This window comes from Phalacrocorax carbo, chromosome 14, assembly GCF_963921805.1.
Source record: "Phalacrocorax carbo chromosome 14, bPhaCar2.1, whole genome shotgun sequence".
NCBI classification, from domain to species: Eukaryota; Metazoa; Chordata; class Aves; order Suliformes; family Phalacrocoracidae; genus Phalacrocorax; species Phalacrocorax carbo.
Genome location: NC_087526.1, coordinates 17,258,658 through 17,277,504, shown reverse-complemented (window position 1 = coordinate 17,277,504; position 18,847 = coordinate 17,258,658). Strand labels below are relative to the sequence as shown.

Genomic DNA, 18,847 nt, shown 5'->3' with positions numbered 1-18,847 from the left:
CTGGATACTTAGTGGCTCGTTCCTGAGCCAGGGTAGTCAGATGGGAACGTTTCATTGCCTTTGCAAGAATTAGAGTTGCAATTTTCCAGGTGCTTTGAATTTCACCTGCTATTTTACTAGCCAATACTGTAAACTCCTCCTGTAATTCTTCGTGGCTAGTCTTTGCATCTCGATGCTGATTGATTTTGCTCTGTCAGAAAACTTTAATCTTCCTCTTTGCCTCTTTTTCTACATCAATTACAAACATAAGGAAGGATATAGGCCAAGGCATAGAACCCTGCCTCGTCTCTGGTGGTAAAAACTGAACATCTACTTGTGTTCAGATTTTAGCCAGTTATTTATTCATGACAATGCTTTCCTTGTTCTAGAGCTCAAGCCATGAGATTTGAACCTTTATTGTAGCAATCCAAATATTTTCAGCAAATTATTTTGTAATGAGCAACACTTGTGAGATATACCTATGGCACTACTAAGTGTTGGCCTCTGCTGTAATAGGGTAGATGAAGCCTTGCTGTGTACTTTTAGAATATTGTTATTGTTCTCTTGATGAATTAGATACCATGATATATTTTACTTACAAAAGCTGTTGGTGGCTGAAGGATCTGGAAAAGGATTTCTTAGAATTTTCCCAATGATTTCATTCTTTATGTGCTTAGAACTTCACTAAAAGTTCTGCAGAGACTCTCAGAAATGCATTTATTATCTCTTTAAGTATGTTTACTTTTTAAATTGCTCTCTTAGTAGTCCTCTTGTCAATTTTGTACGTATGGAATGGAATATCTTGCATGTATATATTCATTCAGAGAACTTTCTGCCATTAGAATGTAAACATACATAGACATCAATAGATGAAGACAATATCATTACTATACCAAATGTGATCTTATTCCAAGACTGTTAGAATAATCTTCTGCCTTTATTTCTGAGCTCATACTACTGGCAGTACTTTATTTCGATCGATGATATACCACTGTTTCACTGAGGTCTTGGAGACATTTATTGGAGTGCTTCTGCTTTATGCTGGTTCCTCCTGTGTTTTAGGATTGTTTAAAAGAGGTACTGGAGATTGTGGAGCTGGGCATTTCGGGAAGTAAATCCAAAAACAGTGAACAAGAGGTCAAGTACAAAGGAGATAAGGAGCCAAACCCCGCATCCATGAGAGTGAAGGATGCTGCTGAAGCTACGCTAACATGGTATGTAATTTGTCAGAGCATGTTTATTGTTTACTATGGCCTTGTGTGAGAGTGTTTTAATTAGGAGATTCCAGCTGGTGAGATCTTGGATGTAGCAAGCATATTGAAAAGTCAGCCAGAAGCTCCGTTTTGCCCTTTGGGCAGGGTTGTCCTGTGCTCTGCCTTAGCGGTCTTCCCCCTCCCATTGAAGATGTTCAATAGAAAAAAAGATCTGTGGGACTGCTGTCTTCCCCTTCTGCCTGCTCTCTTCTTTGAGAACAAAACCCAAGCCCTTCTGCAGCGCCTGGCATGCTGTTCTCAGCCAGTCCTTTCTGCAAACAGCAGTTCCCTCTATCGCCCACTCGACCTACTGATACTGTCTTTTCCATTCCCCCTTCTTTTTACCCTCAGCCTGACATGTCATCCCCACACTGATTGGGAAACCGATAGACACCGTCTCGTGTAATGTGGCAGGGAACGGCACATGCAGCAGATATAAGCTGGTGCAGGATGGGATGTCATTCTGCCCACAACATTGGGCTTGCTTAATATATTTGAGAGGCTCCGTTGGAAATGGAGTAACACACAATGTGTGGGCTGGGGAGGGGAGGCACGGAGAGGAATATTGAGATTTGCTCTAGAGAAGTTGAAATGCACTGTTTTACTGGATGAACAGCATGATGATGGTAGACAGGACAGATTGAGGATGGGTAGAATAAATATGTTTTGCAAAAGGCAAGAGCTGCTTTCTTTTTTGCTCTGCTTGGCAATAAAATTGTTATAAACTTTACTGGTAGTAAAAAAATCTGTGTAATTTCCAAGGTAGAAACAACTACTTACTGGAACTTGTGGATAAACCTTTATTGTTGCCTAAAAATGTCTGTCTTCATTTAGAGATGAAACTCTCTCTGTTCTCACAGTAAAGTGGAAAAGTATGTGGGGAGGACATCACTAAACTTATTTGGTCTGGGTGGTGGTGTTAAGAGCAAAGCCCCAACATGATTTCATTCTGACACTGGACAACTCTCATTATTGGTTCCTACCATAGAAATGTTCAATTTCTAGTAGTATTACGTAGATCCTGTACAACTTCACACAACTTAAATCAGTACTTCTAGGTGCCTCCCAGGGCTGTGGCTCCAAGGAGTTGGAGCCACACTGGAGGCTTTCCCCCAGGGGAGCCTACCATCTATGGTAGTCACACTTGTGTGAACCTGGGCCTTTCTTACAGGGTTTTAAGTCAATGTAATCTGTACTTGAAGACAGTAAAGACAATCATAACTAGTTGTCGTGGTTCAGCCCCAGTCGACAACTAAACACCACGCTGCCGCTCTCTTACTCCCCCCACCCCTGTGGGATGGGGGAGAGAATCAGAAGAGTGAAAGCACAAAAAAAAACCCCCTTGTGGGTTGAGATAAGAACAGTTTAATAATTAAAATAAAATAATAATGATGATAATGATTATGATAATATAATAAAAAGGAAGAGGGAAAAAAGCCAAAACACAAATGATACAACTGCTCACCACCCACCGACCAATGCTGCTGGTCCCCGAGCCGTGATTGCTGCCTCCCTCCCCCAGCCAGCCCCTCCCAGTAACATACTGGGCATGACGTTACATGATCTGGAATATCCCTTTGGCCAGTGGGAATCCGCTCTCTCAGCTGTGCCCCCTCCCCTCCCGGCTGCTTGTGCCCCCGGCAGAGCCTGGGAAGCTGGAAAAGCCCTTGACTAGTACAAGCCCTGCCCAGCAACAGCCAAAACATTGGTGTGTTATCAACATTATTCACATACTAAGTCCAAAGCACAGCACTGTGCCAGCTGCAGTGAAGAAAATTAACTCTATCCTAACTAAAACCATAACACTAGTGCATCTACCATATCTTCCTTGCTTGTTGACGTAAGAGTGGGTAAAAGTACGGATGATTATCTCCAATCATCCATAATCTTCCTGTAAGAATGAACATGAAAAAGCTGTGGAATGGTATAGATTTTCAGGCTTTAAAGTATATCTTAATATCTTTGTAATCTAGGTTATAAAGGCGCTCTGTAGACAGAGTACCTTTCTTTGTAGGTTTTAATATATGTTTTTGTGAAGTTACTAGTTCTGTTTTTAAACAAGCTGATGGGAGAGGGTGGGCTTGCCCTCGGGGTAACTGCTACATCAAGATACAAATGAAGGATATGAGTGAAGGTCTGTGCTTGGGTGGAACAGTTAGTCGTCTTAACCTGTCATAACTTTTTTCTCACTTGCAGTATTATGCAGTTACTTGGAGCATTTCCTTCTCCCAGTGGCCCTGCTTCTCCTTGCAGCTTGGTGAATGAAACCACGTTAATTAAATATTCTCGTCTACCTACCATAAACAAGCATAGCTTCCGTTACTTCGTTTTGGATAATAGTGTCATCCTGGCGATGTTGGAGCAGCCTCTAGGGAATGAACAGAGTAAGTTCATACTTCCTATTTCCTTCTTCCTCTGGTTAAAACTCAGTGTGAAGCTGCAAAGCAAAGGTGCTTCATCAAGTGTCTCTCTCAAATTTCAGGGGATTACTTGTTCTGTGGGTATGTGATTGAGCAGAGTGTTGTTCTGGGATTAAGTGGTGGGAATAACTTTAATGTCCCGGTAGTCAAACATGTACAAAACCCTTCATGTAGTTGTCTGTCTTTCACCCAGTTAGATCAGGTACTTGCAGCTGACTGCCATGTAAATCATTGCTGATGGACAAAAGTGATAGCATTACATTTTGAAAACAGCCTTGTTCCTAAAGGAATGAAAATATAAAAAGTATAGGAGGCTTTATAGGGATAAGTGCTCAACAAATGGTTGATGTGACACCTTTATGCTTGTAAGGTTGCTTTTTCTTGCTTTAGGTCTCCTGTTGCTAAATGTTTCTGTGGGTGCTTTCAGCTCAAATGGTTAGGTTATGCCATACCTAACAGAACAGATGAAAGTTCTTATATGCTACCTCAGTTTAAGACTAATGTATGTTAGATCTGCTGATCTGTCAGATATGTTTTCCTCATCTATGGACAGGATGGAGTCTAGATACTAATCTTGAAAACAGAGATTGCATAGAACTTCATGAACTGGCTAAGAGAAGTTTTTATTTTGAGTTGAGGTTCAGAGTGCTCCAACCTCGTTGAGAATCACCGAGTAGATCTTGAAGGAAGTGTTGATGCTGGAAGCCATTGCTGCATGTCCACCCACAGTCTGTGAGCAAGCCTCTTCCTGACTAGAATAGATTAGAGCATGCTAGAATGGCTGAGGAATTCTCATCCTTACTCTCTCTGCTAAATGCATTACTGAGGAATCCTGTAAAGCTATTGGAATCTCAAATTAGATTATCTTCCCTTGCTGTGCATAACTTGCTTACAAATCCCCTTTGAATTACTGTAATTAATCTTGTAATGCACAAGTACATCAGATCACTTTTGAGGCAGATGACTGAAGTGTGGATGATTGCGGGGAGCTGGTTGGGTCTCTCATATATACGTGCTTATGTAGCCGTGCTGCACCCTGTACTTCCCATTAAATACTGGGAAAGGAGTATATATCTGCTAGTTCACTGATGGTGTCAGTTTGTGGTTTCCATGCACGAAAGATAAATATAAATTTTTAAAAGAAACGCTGTAGAGGTATGATGATCCCTCTTCTAAGGTGGCTAATATCAGTGGCCTGTTAAGTCTTGATGGAAGACAGGAAGACTGAAATCTCTGCAATGTTAAAGCTATCATTATGCAAGTTGAAAGGCACCTCAGGAATTTGCAGTCTAACATTCTTCTTTAAACAAGATCAATACTGAATTCAGACCAGGCCAATGCAACCTGAACATTGTCCAAGTAGGTCTTGAAAACCTATGAGGACAATTTCTCTGTGTCCCTATTCCTTGTGGTGAAAAACTTGCCACAACATGAGGTCGGAATCTTCCCCTGTCTTAGTGTGACTCTTGTCTCCTGCTGTTCTTATTGCTGCTATTTGTGTGGGACCTTTACAGAAGGTCACGGAAGTATCATGGAAGCTGTGTCTCCATATGGTCATTTGTCTTAGGTAAACAGGCAGTGTCTGGGCAACCTTTTTTCATTTCCTGAAGATAATTTGGAGAGAAACAGTGATCTGCATGGATTTGGAAAAGTTACTTTTAATGATGAAACTGAGCTGGCAACTATTGAACAGACCACAAAGTAGACTAGCACTTCCCTGCTGCGGAGATGATTGCTTGCTCCTCACCAGGAATTGTCTTTGGGGTCAGGGAGGAGTTAACCTTGAAAACGAAACCTCTGTTGTCATGCCTGTGTTTGATTCTGGTTAAATTATTGCACAGTGAACCGTTTGCAATTTATGATGATGTATTATTCTCTTAACCCATGTGCTTTGCAGATGACTCTTTCCCCTCTGTCACGGTTTTGATCCGTGGGACATCTGGAAGATTTGCATGGGCCCAGCAACTCTGTCTTTTACCAAGAGGAGCTAAAGCAAATCAAAAGGTCTCTATCAAAGCCTGTAAAGAAATCTTTAACTTAGAGATGTTCAGCAGAAATTCCACTAATGTGAGACAGCCCCACAGAGCTGGTGATTATACATTAAGGCTGAGCCACGGGGCCTTTAGCTGTAGGTAATGTGACACATCTCTGGTGACTCTTTATGACTTGTGATTAATATTAAATACAGGCTGTGAAAGTGCTGTTGCCTTCTAGACTTGTTTAAGGGGAGGGGGCATTCTCTCCCCCCCGCCCCAAAAGCAGCTTCGGGGGTGGTGGGGCAATGGGCATTGTATTTAGTGTGTAGGCATGAGTGTCGGTGCTGATTTTAGGATGTCAGGCAAAGCCCTTGCAGCAGAGGGAGCAAAGTCTGAAGGTGTAGAATGAGGTGCTGCAGAGAGAACAGCTGTTCAAGCTACAAAGCCCAATGTTGCAAAGGTGGCTGTAAATCTCCTCTGGGGAAAAAAAATTTATCTACGTGAACTCTGGAACAGTTCTGGAGGGGAATAGTGGAGGAGAAACACCCCAGTCTCATTTTACAGTAAAATCTCTTACTGCAGTTGTCTAATGGATCTTCTGTTATCAGAATTTCTGTCTGCTTGTGAACAAATCTTTGAACTCTTCACACGCCTCTCAGTAAAATAAAGGAAATAATAATGCAGCTGAAATGAGGACCTATCAGTCTCAGCTGTCATATTCACATTTAGCTGAATCAGGTCTCTGTAAAGCAGCCTTTGGGAAGACCTTCTGCATGATGGCTTTGGAGCCGTGCTGTCGCTGAACCTGAGCTGTTTTGCTAAATAGCCCAAGTGTGCTACCTCCCACACCAAAGGAGCCATCATGTCCTGGCTGCTGACCTCCATACCAGTTTTAAGGGAACTTTTCTGATTTGAAGGCATCCTGTAACAGTTTTGCCCTTTTGAGGCATATTTGGTAGTAAATAAATTTGTAAAGCAGCGTTCAGGGTCTAATTAAAGATCTTGCTTGCTTGGACCTTATGCTTCTGCAAACCTGCACTGAGATCTTTTGTTGCTTTCATTGAGAACTTCAAGTTTTGAATTACACACTAACAGTTTAGGCAATAACACAGTAACAATGTCAAAACTGCATTATGGTACATCATGCAAGCTCTTTTGACATTCTGGCAGTGCATCTCACTCCTGACCTACAGCATTGCTGCTGTTCTCTTCCAGGACAGTTCAGCTTGCCTTGTTGTGACCCTCATAGTCAGCAGGGTTAAAATGGAGGCTTCCCAAACAGTTGGTAGCTTTTGCTCAATACAGTTAGAATGGGCTGAAAATAAGGTGTTGCCATTTTTGGCACTTGCAACTGCTTAGAGGTTAGATAGTAAGCAGGGTTCATAGGTTCCAGGAGTGGTGCCACCAAAATGGGCAGAACTGTGTCTCTTAAAATTCACAGCCACGTTTTTAAGACAAGTCTAGTCATTTAAAGTACTTACTGAATGTTTTTAATGATACCTCTCACTAATGGATTAGTGTACTTCTGGTGGTGGGCTGGGAGGGAATGTTTTCCATGTATTGTAAGAAAGTATTGTCTAGTGGCACAATACCTTGAGTGTAAAAACTATCCCCTTTTTTGTCAGACTTTTGTGCCAGAACCTCGACCAGCTCCTAAAAATGATGTTGGATTGAAATACAGTGTGAAGCACCGACCTTTTCCTGAAGAAGTGGACAAGATCCCATTTGTGAAAGCTGACTTGAGCATTCCTGATTTACATGAGATTGTGAATGAGGAAGTAAGTAACTCTTAGTCTCTGACTTAATTTTGTTCTTGGGTTTTTTGTCTGTTCATGAATCATACACTAATGTCTTACTGTTAATAGTTTTACTCTTTAGTTTGACTAATTTGTATTAATGGAATAATAACCTCTGTAAACTAATGAAATCTGTGCACTTGTCCAGGAAGATGACAATGCCTTGGATACATTGAGCAGCACCTCCCAAAAAACGTGTTTTATTACAGATCCTAGTGTCCTGGTGTTACTAGGAAGTGATGACTTGCATTTTCTTGCTGCTTCTAGGGAAATGGAAGGGGCTTTTTTGAGACCTCCTGGGGGAGGAAAGGGCTGTGTGTCTCAAATAATTTTACAGTTTCACAGTGCCAAATGTGTTTTAGTTTCTGTTCACTTAAAAGGGAGAAGCTGTAGCTGATACTGGATACATAAGTTTGCAACAGCTCTCCCATGCAAACAGGGCGTTCAGACATTGGATCTGTAATGTTGCAAGGTCTTGTTGATAGTGCTTTAGTAAATGTCCTGGCAGTGGAATTGCAGCTGCTGCTGTATCTGTGAATTGCAGCTTTCCTGAACGACGGAGCTGTTTTCTTAGTGGGTCTTAGTGATCTTGGTTGAATTGATGTTTCACACAATGTTTTTCAGCTCGAAGAACGACATGAGAAGCTGAGGAATGGCATGACCCAGCAGATAATTTTTGAGACTTCCATAGATCAGAAAAGTGAAGAGGAGTGGTGGAAGAAGAGCTTTCCTGATCCGATCACGGAGTGTAAGCCCCCACCACCGGCACAGGAGTTCCAGACCGCACGCCTGTTCCTCTCTCACTTCGGGTTTCTCTCGCTAGAGGCATTGAAGGTAACCTGATACTTCTTAGCATTCTGCAAATGCCCTCAGTGCTCATACGGTCTGGCTTGGTGAAAGAAAAAAACTAAGTTTTGTTAGTGGAAGATCGTGTGTGTAATTCCAGCCACCATTAAGCTGTAGTCTAATCAGAGAGTGATGGATTCCAGTTTTTCAGGGATGACAGCAAGGCTGTGAAAGGCCATTGTGCTGAAGTGGTTTTGTCATGTATAAACACTTGGGAGTACATATGGGTTGTAGAGCTGTCTCTTAAAGTGTTATTTTAACTTTAATAGAGATGATCCATGTTCTGAATTTGAAATTCTGCCTCTTACCTGTGGATTCTCCCTTCTATTTGTTGCATTTCTTTCCAGAAAACCATCAACAAAAGTAGGCGATGGAGCTTTTGCAACAATGATGTCAAAAAGTGCTCAGGAATTTACATATTCTTGGTATATAAGTTAATAAATAAGAAACTACCCATGTAACTCTGTAGAGTTGTGATATTTTGAAAGGATCTGCTGCTTTTATTGTGGTAGCTAGCACTCTTTTTGAATAAAACATTATGTCCATTTCACTGGCAAAATGCCGTTTTAATTTAATGAGGAGAGTAGAATGCAGCAAATTGTCAAACTGTTATGCTTGCTGTTAGTCATTTACAGCAATGGGATTATATTGCTTCAGAAACTTGTGAATGACTTTGCTCTTAGGAGAAAAGGGAGATTGTCTTTTTGTATTTTAATGGTTTAATGAAGCCATAAAGACCTTTTCAGTTAGGAAAGAAGATTTATTTTTTTTTTTCTTCTAAGCTGTTGAACTCTCTCTGTTGGATAGGAACCTGCTAACAGTCGTCTACCTCCTCACCTGATTGCACTTGACTCTGCTCTTCCTGGGTTTTTTGATGACCTTGGCTACTTGGATTTACTACCATGTCGTCCTTTTGATACTGTTTTCATTTTCTACATGAAGGCAGGCCAGAAAACAAGCCAGGAGGTAAGTGGAAGTCCAACTAGTCTATATTGCCTTGTTTCTAGTAATCCTGGAGTGAATAAATCATCGCTGCTAATGACTGGAGTAGAGTATCAGAACTGGGGGTTCTGGGCTTTGTGTTTCTTTAAAGCGTAAGCTATAACTCTTCATCTGTACATTGAAGTACACTACCCACGTTTAGGATTGTTGTAACATCTTTTTATATATTTTTGTTATCTGTTCTGTCCTTACTGTCCTTATTTGTAGAGTTCAAAGATTCATATCAGAAGGACATTTCAGATTTGTTGGCTCAGCTTGCAGGGAAGGTTACAGTTTGTTCCGGCAATGTGCAATGTCCAGGTAGCTTGGTTTGATTCTCGTGTTAAATACATGTTAAAGGAATGAAAAACTTTCTGAAAGTAAGAAAGTATTATTGCTTTGTGAGTCTTTACATTATTTACATTCAAATGTGATTAATTTAATCAGGTTAATTTGTGCAAATCTAAATTGTGACTTCTTTAGACCATGACCTAGAAACTCACTAAGGTGGCTTATGTGGGATCAATAGAAAAGGTTGTTTCTGTAGTACATTCTCCTCATTCCATTCATAATTCTCATAGTAAAGAGTAGAAGCGTAGCTTCCATAATAAATTATTGTGCCATCTCCTCATGTTACTGTGAATGTACTGTAAACAGAACTGTAGCACCTTCTACTTCTTTGTAGAATACACTAATTTTTGAAACTAGGATCATGCTGTTTGTGAGTTTCCAAGTTGAAGTTCAGAGTAGCCAGTGCATGTTCTTTCCATTTCCAAAGTCAGCTATGAAACAAGATATACAAGGTTTGCCTTCCAGCTGAAATGTGCTCTTGTTGAGCTAGCAGAATGCTTTTTCCCCATCTGATGCTTATATGCTCTTACGGATTTAGACAGATGAGACTGCATAGTCCTGCAGAACTTGCAGGCCTTTGGAAACGCCATGAGCATGGGTTTTGCCATGTAGACTTAAGAAAATCTTGTATTTGGGAGATTCTGGGCATATTTAGGCGCAGTATAAAGATGCCGCTCCTGCTTCAAGATCCCTGGATATCTTGCTGTGATTCCTAAGCCTTACAGGTTGTGCAAAATTGCAGTGGCAGTCAAGTTAATAACAAACTTGTCTCTATAGATCCGTGCTGAGTGAGATACTGATACTGCTCCTGTCTTTGAAAAGACCTGTGACTTATTTCTGTCCTGTTTCGTTTCCAATATTAACAGTCAAGAGAGGAGGAGATCAAGCCAAGTTGTGACACAGTTTCTGCTCTGAGCAGGGCTGGCTACCTGGTCCTGCTCAGCCATCTGTGTGTGTGGCTGAGGTTCATGCCGTTCTTTTCCTTCACTTTGTGCATCATCATCTGCTTTGCATTCATGCCATTTCAGCTGATAACCTCAGTCCTTTCTGAGAGGTGACCTGCTGTCCTTTCACAAGGAGTGGTGTCAGCTGTGTTTTATCTGATGCCGCACAGCCCAGAATAGTGGCATCTAGCCTGCTGGTTATTGCATTAGGCCTAAATATTCTTCTGTGGTGGTAGGCTTTTACAATTGAGAAGTCTCCTGGCATTTTTTTTATACAGGGTAATGAAACTGCCCACATGCTTTTTACATCATTATACTTTACATCATTACATGTTATTTGTAAATACCCCCTTGTCCTTGCTTTATTATAAATTCTTCTTTTGAATGGGCTCAGTAGCATGTAGCTGTATAAAGTCTGTGCTTGTCTATTTTCTGAAATTGCCTTCTAAGCTGCACTTCCCTCGATTCATGCTGAAGCATAGCTATGACTTCAATGTGCTCAGTAATGAGAACAGTAATATTTCAACGCAGTGTGTCTAGTCACTGTTGAATATTGTACAAGGCATTAGGATGAGGTGCTAGGACTGTGTGGGTACAAGGAGCTTCCTGTCTGGAAGCTTTCCTTCCAGCACCTGTCCCTCCAGGTTCTGTTCCACTGGAGTCTGTGTCCCAGTGGACTGCCCCCGCACAAACCAAAATCAACGGCACTTCTGCCACAAAAGAAATTCTCACGTGGCTCAGAAAGGATGGATGTATTGTAGAGTGTTGCTGTTCCACAAATCCCAACGGTTCTGGTAGACCAAATCACAAATCATCCTGGCCTCCCTGTGTGCCGTTTGGCCAAGGTCTCAGCTTTCACTTGGTCACAGTGGGATAAAAATTGCCTTTGGATGTGGAAACATCCCAGACCTTTATAAGAAGTAGGATTAAGGTTTAAAGTGAACAGTACAGTGTGATGTTTGATTAAAGTGCATGCTCAATCATGCTGAAAATTGTTTTGCAAAATCTGTTTCATAATTTAATGTGCAGTGAGGCCTGCCTTCTAAATCGCTGTATGTCATGTACAGGTGGGTAGTGATAAAATACCTTTCTCCTAAAATTTCACCTCAGTAACGGTAGTCCAGAAAATTCTCGTGTTACGTTTGATGCTGACGCTGATTCTGCACTGAACGGTCCTGTGGTTTACCCCTGATGCGTACATGAATCTCAAAATTGCCATTTCTAGCAGTTTGATTAACTATTTTACAGGCTTTGGCAGGGATGGCAGAATGACAAGTTGATGGAATAGGACGTTGCCAAATAGGATGGGAGGATGCTAACCAGCAGGGAGTAGTGTCCTTGTGGAAAGCCTGGGTTTCCAGGCTTGTTTGAATAGATGTGTTTGGGTAAAACCATGTTGGTGACACAAAATTTAATTGAAAAAGTGGGGAGGAAGAGAGCTGCTTCCTGGAGTCTCCTGTACCACAGTGCTGCTGGTTGTTTCAGATCCTAAAGAACATGGAGTCTTCCAGAATTGTTCAGCCACACTTCTTGGAGTTCTTGCTGTCTCTTGGCTGGTCTGTTGACGTGGGGAAGCACCCTGGGTGGACTGGCCATGTATCAACAAGCTGGTCAATCAATAGCTGCAGTGATGAAGAGGGACCTGAACAAGGTAAGGCATAGTAAATGATGTAACATTAAATGATAATGTTTAGGCTCCTTTAGGAGACAACTAATGTAAAATTTCTTGCTCCTGGATGCCTATCTGAGTGCTTGGATTTTTTTTTTTTATAAATGCTGATGTTTGCTAGAAAGGAATATGTAAATATTAAATTAAGCTTCAAGTCAAAGTGAGCAAAACTAATGCCTGAATGTTGTTGGGAGGAAGTAGCCTCAGCAAGAAGTACTTCTGTGCTATATTTTTAGCAGACTTCAATCTTTTAGAGTGTTTAATATATTAATCTAAAACCAGTATTCGGGTGAAATCAGATACAGGTTGGGCTGCCTATTCACAAATAGACTTGAAATACAGTGTGACTTTTGGTATTCTGTAAGTAGATTAAAATGAGATGTTGACTAATAAGTTAGCCTTGTAATCATGCTTGGTAGGAAGTAATGAAAACAAGCTGCTGTTTGTAGGTCACGGTGGTTGGAGCCCACGCACAGCGTTTCTGTCCTGCTTAATTTACTCTGCTTTTTTCCACTAGAGCAACTCTTCCTCTGGGCTTGTCATATACCACCCTCTCCCCATTCTGTCAACCAAAATGATCCTCGGGGTAGTGAATTGCTAACCCAGGGTGGTGAACTGGAGGTCAGATTAGTTTCTTCCTTGAAAAACTTAATCGGATTACCTGGGATTCTGATAGCGTCTGGGTTGGTCACTGCTGCAAGGGCCAGATCTTTTCTTGGTGATCTTCAGAGCCTCAGCTTTCTGCTCTGGGCCACATAAAGGCACGGAACAGGCTGGTCCAGTTTGTTCAACATCTTTGATATGGCATTTGCATCAGATGCAACACCATCACTGCTGCAGTTGCTTAAGCAGTGTTCCTGCCCTGCTTTCCCTTCAGCGTGCCTTAGAAATGCTCTTTGCCTGTAACTGCAGCCAACTAAAGGCTTCTCTACTCATTTGTAGAATAAAACTACAAATGATAGAAGGCTTGAAATGTCAGGGAGAGATTAAGAGAACAGAGGCAGGTCTTGGTTTAATTTTGCTTTACTTGGAGGCAGAGCCCTCTCCCTTCTCTTTGCAGTTGGCTTTGTCAGTACTGCTGTGCTCCAGACAGTGCCCTGAATTGGTGAGGTAACCTGTTCTGATGTGGGCTTTTTAACTTGGATTTTTTTTCAGCCATTTGGATAAGATCACAGACCAAATAGTCACATCAAATCAGATAACACCAAATAGTTGAATTAGTTCAACAAATTGGGGGAAGAAGGAACTGAAAAAGCATTCGGGGATGGGAGGGAGAGCTACTTCTAATCTTGTTCTGCTGTTCTTCTGGAGTGGAGTCATAGCTTTAGCAGGCATTGGCTACAAAACAGAAATGGTAGATTTAAAGTAGATTGGACCAATTGCAAAGACCACTTGCTTTGTTTTGTCCTCAAATCTTTGCTGTGACTAAAGATATTTACTTTGTTAAATGCGTTTTCTCTTTGTGCATGACTCTGATTAAAAGCCTGTTCAGGAGTCTAGCATCCTGGCTTGTGTCAGCACTGGGGTGGCCAGCAGGGGCCGGGCAGGGATGGGGCCCCTGTGCTCGGCCCTGGGGAGGCCCCACCTCGAGTGCTGGGCTCAGGTTTGGGCCCCTCGGGACAAGAAGGGCCTGGAGGGGCTGGAGCGTGTCCAGAGAAGGGCAGCGGGGCTGGGGCAGGGTCTGGAGCACAAGTGTGCTGGGGGGCGGCTGGGGGAGCTGGGGGGGTTTAGCCTGGAGAAGAGGGGGCTGAGGGGAGCCCTTCTCGCTCTCTGCAGCTGCCTGAAAGGAGGCTGTAGCGAGGCGGGGGTTGGTCTCTGCTCCCAGGTAACTATCCGTAGGGTGAGAGGAAACGGCCTCAAGCTCTGCCAGGAGAGGTTTAGGTTGGCTTTTAGGAAAAACTTCTTCACCGAAAGGGCTGTCAGACATTGGCACAGGCTGCCCAGGGAAGTGGTTGAGTCACCATCCCTCGAGGTGTTTAAAAGCTGTGTAGACGTGGTGCTTGAGGATATGGTTTAGTGGTGGACTTGGCAGTACTAGGTTTACAGTTGGACACGATGACCTTAAGGGTCTTTTCACACCTAAATGATTCTGTAATTCTAGAATAGCTTCCAGTGAAACATGATTAAAATAAATTCACAGGCATATGCTTTGGTTTTTCCCCTTGCGCACCCCCAAAAGCAAAGAAGTTCGTAGACAGTTGGATTCGGGTTGTGGTGCTGCTCCCTGAGAGCTATGGACTGGAGCTATAAGAATGCCTCTGGCCACCTCTCTGTCAGTGTGCTGAATTTCACTGCTCCATTGGATTTGCTGAGGCAGCTATCCCAGGAACCCTTCTGTAAACTGGATCAGAGAAATAATTCTGCTTAAAGTCTTTGCTAGTCTTTCTGGAGGCGGTACAGGGAAAGAAAAGGGTGTATGTGTGATGTAATTTACTTAGAGCATAGCTCCACAAAATAATTCTGTCTGTACTGTGAAGGTCTGATATACTGGCCAGCCGTGATGAGGTTGAAATGGGAGCTCAGAACAAGGAGCTTTCCTGCATTGGGTTTGATTCAAGAGAGTCTTTTTCTACCTCTCTTTGGCAGAAGAGAGGACAGAGAGGAGAGTCTGTTGAAACTGGCCTGAATTCTAGAATATTATCAGACTGAAATTATAAACATTAGAATCCTTTGGAAATTTAATGACTAACTGAATGAGGTCTGTTAGAGGCAATGGTTAGATAAAGCTACTAGATGAATTCTCGTGGCAGATGTGCTTACTAGACTATTCAATCCAAGGGAAATAGGGTATGCAGTAGAATAGGAGTATGTTCAAAATAAACCCACTCCCAATCCAAAATGCCATTTCCTTCAAGGTAACAAAGTTTATCTGCCAATGGTTGTTTAGACATGAGATTTGACTGTGAAATCTTCTCATTTTAAAATGAGATTGGTGTGATTTCTTCTCATTGATTGCACCTTGTATTTGAAGGTCTTCTCCTGAAGCAGTGTATAAAAAAGTAGAGCTTTTTTTGACTAAACTTTCCTTTTATGTCCATTTCAGATGATCTGATTATTTCAGAAGATGTTGGGGCAAGTATCTTCAATGGGCAGAAGAAGGTGCTGTATTATGCTGATGCCCTGACAGAAATAGCTTTTGTTGTCCCATCACCAGTGGAGTCCTTAAGTAAGATCACTTTGTACATGCTGTTTACAAAAACCAAAACAACTTTTTTTGTTGTTTGCAAAAGAAGAGAGAGCTTTTTCAGAAGCAGAACCTAAATAAGCTAACTAGTAGTGTGTCAGAAAACTACTGATGTTTGTTACAGCTTCCTAATCCCTAGACCCCTTCCTAGGGTGGTACGATGGTATCTTTTCCATGCCCCTTTTTCTTGCTCGAAGCCTCTATATGTCCAGGTTTGCACAGCAGTATTGCTGTCACCCTAGGTGCGTTAGGTTGGCCGTATAGTTCACCATGATGCAGGGGGATAGGGTGATACTTTTTTTTTTTTTTCTCCTCTCCCATCTTGATGACATGCTCCTGCAGCACATGGAGGAGCATGGGCACAACCGTCGTGTAGGTGAGCAACAGCTTTCACAACATCTTTTGCACACTAAAACCAGTGTGCAAAAGTTCCTTGGAATAAAAGGGCTGTGAGGAAATGATAGCCATAGGAAGGAGGAGACTGTACTACATAAGAAATGGATGGGACACTTCTAAATCCTTAGGGAGTGGTTTAATTGCAGTCTGTTTCTGGAATAACTGGCAGCTGTCCACCGCTGAATCCTCTTCCTGCTTTTGACTTGACCATAAATCTATGTATGTTTAGTTTCAAAACCTTACATATGATGACAGTTAGGGGTTTTGGCAGAAGAAAAGACGAAACTCACCTTTCTTCTTCTGGCTTACAGCTGATTCACTGGAAAGCAATGTCTCTGACCAAGAAAGCGACTCCAACATGGATCTGCTGCCAGGAATAGTGAAGCAGCAGTCTCTGACACTTGAACTCTTCCCCAGTCATACAGACAATCTTAATCCCTCCCAGCGGGTAAGGCAAAACTTGTATTGAAAAAATGGCTCTTCCCCTCTCTGAAGAACCATGCTGCCAATGCTATGACATTTTGTCATAGTATATGATGTGGTTTCCTAGCATTTGGAGCTACTCGTTCCTAGACATTAATCTTTGTCTGCTTTGGTCCTGCCAGAATTTGCACGTGCAGGAGGAGGTTGCAAGATTCCATTAATTAGATATAAAACTTAAACACGCTACATAGTCATACTCTGCATACTGAAATCTTGAAATGCATGCAGGAAAAGTATTTACAAAGTAATTTGGACTTGAATCAATGCTTGGAAACTTAGGATGGATAGATGTGAACAACTTTCATACCTACCCAGTTTAAAATAGTATGTGTCGGTTGTGTCCCAGGTACCAGATGTGAAGTTACTTTAGTATAGTAGCAAAGCAGAAAACCATGAACTGCCGTAACAGTTAGCAAAGGATTTACAACTGCTTATTTCCTGTATAGAATTCACTTCCAAATGTACATTTAGTTACCAATTTAAGGTCTTGAGAACATTAAGAAAAACTTGAACCAGTTTTTAAAGATTGAATATATTAATTTATGTAGAATATAAATATTGTGGAGACCCAGATACTGTTTCTCAGTGGGTAGTTCCACTGCAGCTGCCCCATCTCAATAGTTGGCAGAGGTGGTACCTGTCTGAGATCTGAAAGAGCAGCTGTGGAAATGCTTGGATGCGTTACTGGACTCACGATGTTTGCAAATTCTACTCTTCCCTTGTGTTCAAAACAGCCTAGTCCTACTTCCCGATCCAAGAGGGTGCCTCAGGGCCGAACCATTCCACCGATGGGACCTGAAACCAAAGTGTACGTGGTTTGGGTGGAACGTTATGATGATATAGGTGTGTAGAAGTTCTCATTGTTTGTTAAAGTAACAACAGGGCAGGAACCAGAGGAAAAACTCTGTTCCATTCCTCTATAAAATGCTAAATCCTTAATGTCTGTAACCAACACTTTTAAGATTCTAAAACAGTTCTCTGATATTTGAGTGGTGGTCCATGGGGTGTACATGAATCAGTGGTGTGTAGGTCTGGAGATTATTTTAGCTCTGGCAGTATATGTGAAATGCCGTCATGCACCTTCTTAAGCTTAACACACAACGCAAGTGTGCGCGCCTGTTCTTGAGTTCCCCTCAGCTGCTGTCTCCTCAGAGGGGACCTGTTGTTCTGCCTTGAAAAAAAATCACTTCTGACACCTGCTGCTTCTGTGCTGAAGGGATCATTCTCCTGCTTGGTTTGATGGTACCTTTGAAACTTTCTGTTGTGTTCTCTCTTGTGGGAGGCCTCATTTATCCTGTGCTTGGGGTGCCTGTTTCATGCTAGGCAGCCCAGCGTCCTTTCTGCACCTTTGCTCAGGCAAGGCCCTGCTCCTCATTCATCTTAATGTTTCTTAGTTTGGTGTTTCCTCTCTGACTCTGGGTACTGTCTGACCTGGGAGAGACCCAGCTTTGCCCATGCTGCTACAGCCATGACATGGACAATGGCGAGCAGCTGGCTACTAGGCTTGATGAGTCCTTTGTCCCCAAGAGCTGCTTGCGTCCTGGTTCTAAGTCATGGCCTGGCTTTAGCACTATGAGGAGCCTCTCTACTGGCCTAGCCCAGCAGAGTCTGTAACACTGGCCAGTAACCAATAATTTATTCTATCTTTGATTTCTAATCCTGGTTCCCAGGCTGGCAGTAAGGGTGGACCTTAATTAAGCCCTTAGCTCCTCCCAGAGGAAAGCAACCAAGAGAACTGGAGCAATCATGGGAGTCCTGTAAAGTGTAGCTGTAAATTCTCCAAAATGCCACCCTGTCCACAGCACATCCCTCGGAGCTTTACTGGGATCAGTAGGCAGACATTAAGTTCTGCAGCACCGTTTCCCTATCCAGACATTAGCCCGGAGGGTGTTCCCTTAGCTCCAGGAGCTCCAGCCACTTCAGTTCCTGAACTGGTATCCCTGACCCACTTCTTTCTTGGGTGGCAGCTAAAGGCAGCAGAGGCAGCAACTGTGCTACACATGCATGTTTCTGCTTGGCTGCTTCTTTCAGCAGTTGTAGGAATCTCCCAGAGCTCTGGGCCTGAAGCTGAAGAAATGAGTTCGTGAGCCTCAGTAAGTGTGGCAATTGGATTGAGGGGGGAGGAGGGCTCTTGCAAGGATCTCCTAGCCCAAAGGCTTTGCCGTGTGCTCCTGAGGTTCTTGGCTTTTGCCTTATGCTTCTGGTATGTTTTTGAATCTGGACAGTGGAAAAGCTGTCACTTTGTAGTCTAGGCTATCACCCCTGTGCCAACTGCCTGCCCTCCCTCTTGCTCCGTCTCAAAGTACATCCATGGCCCTCCATGCTCTGCCTCTGCTGGCTCTAGCTTTTGTGTACTCAGCATCCCAGCTCTGATGACAAAATCTGGTTTTGGGCCTTACACTCTTTCTGTTGGAAGAGGTGTCAGCACTGTCCTGCTCTCTGAAGTGTACTGTTGTGAATGACTCTGAACAAGTCACTCAGTTCCTGCCCCTAAAACTAGGTTATGGGAAGCGCCCTGTCCCCTTCCAGGGATCCGAGTTCTTACTTTCTCCTCCTGCACCTTCATTAT

The 18,847-nt window shown here is 42.7% G+C and overlaps 1 protein-coding gene across 3 annotated transcripts in view; it reads left to right on the top strand.

Moving 5' to 3' along the window:
* RALGAPB (Ral GTPase activating protein non-catalytic subunit beta) overlaps positions 1-18,847 on the top strand; it is a 69,419-nt gene that overhangs the window by 43,142 nt on the left and 7,430 nt on the right. For all 3 annotated transcript variants that reach the window (XM_064465096.1, XM_064465095.1, XM_064465094.1), the window contains 10 exons: positions 1,042-1,193; positions 3,429-3,616; positions 5,550-5,656; positions 7,254-7,406; positions 8,049-8,258; positions 9,078-9,236; positions 12,032-12,197; positions 15,259-15,381; positions 16,107-16,243; positions 17,013-17,121. In XM_064465096.1, the coding sequence (XP_064321166.1) occupies positions 1,042-1,193; positions 3,429-3,616; positions 5,550-5,656; positions 7,254-7,406; positions 8,049-8,258; positions 9,078-9,236; positions 12,032-12,197; positions 15,259-15,381; positions 16,107-16,243; positions 17,013-17,121 (1,504 nt within the window). The remainder of the gene's footprint in view (positions 1-1,041; positions 1,194-3,428; positions 3,617-5,549; positions 5,657-7,253; positions 7,407-8,048; positions 8,259-9,077; positions 9,237-12,031; positions 12,198-15,258; positions 15,382-16,106; positions 16,244-17,012; positions 17,122-18,847) is intronic.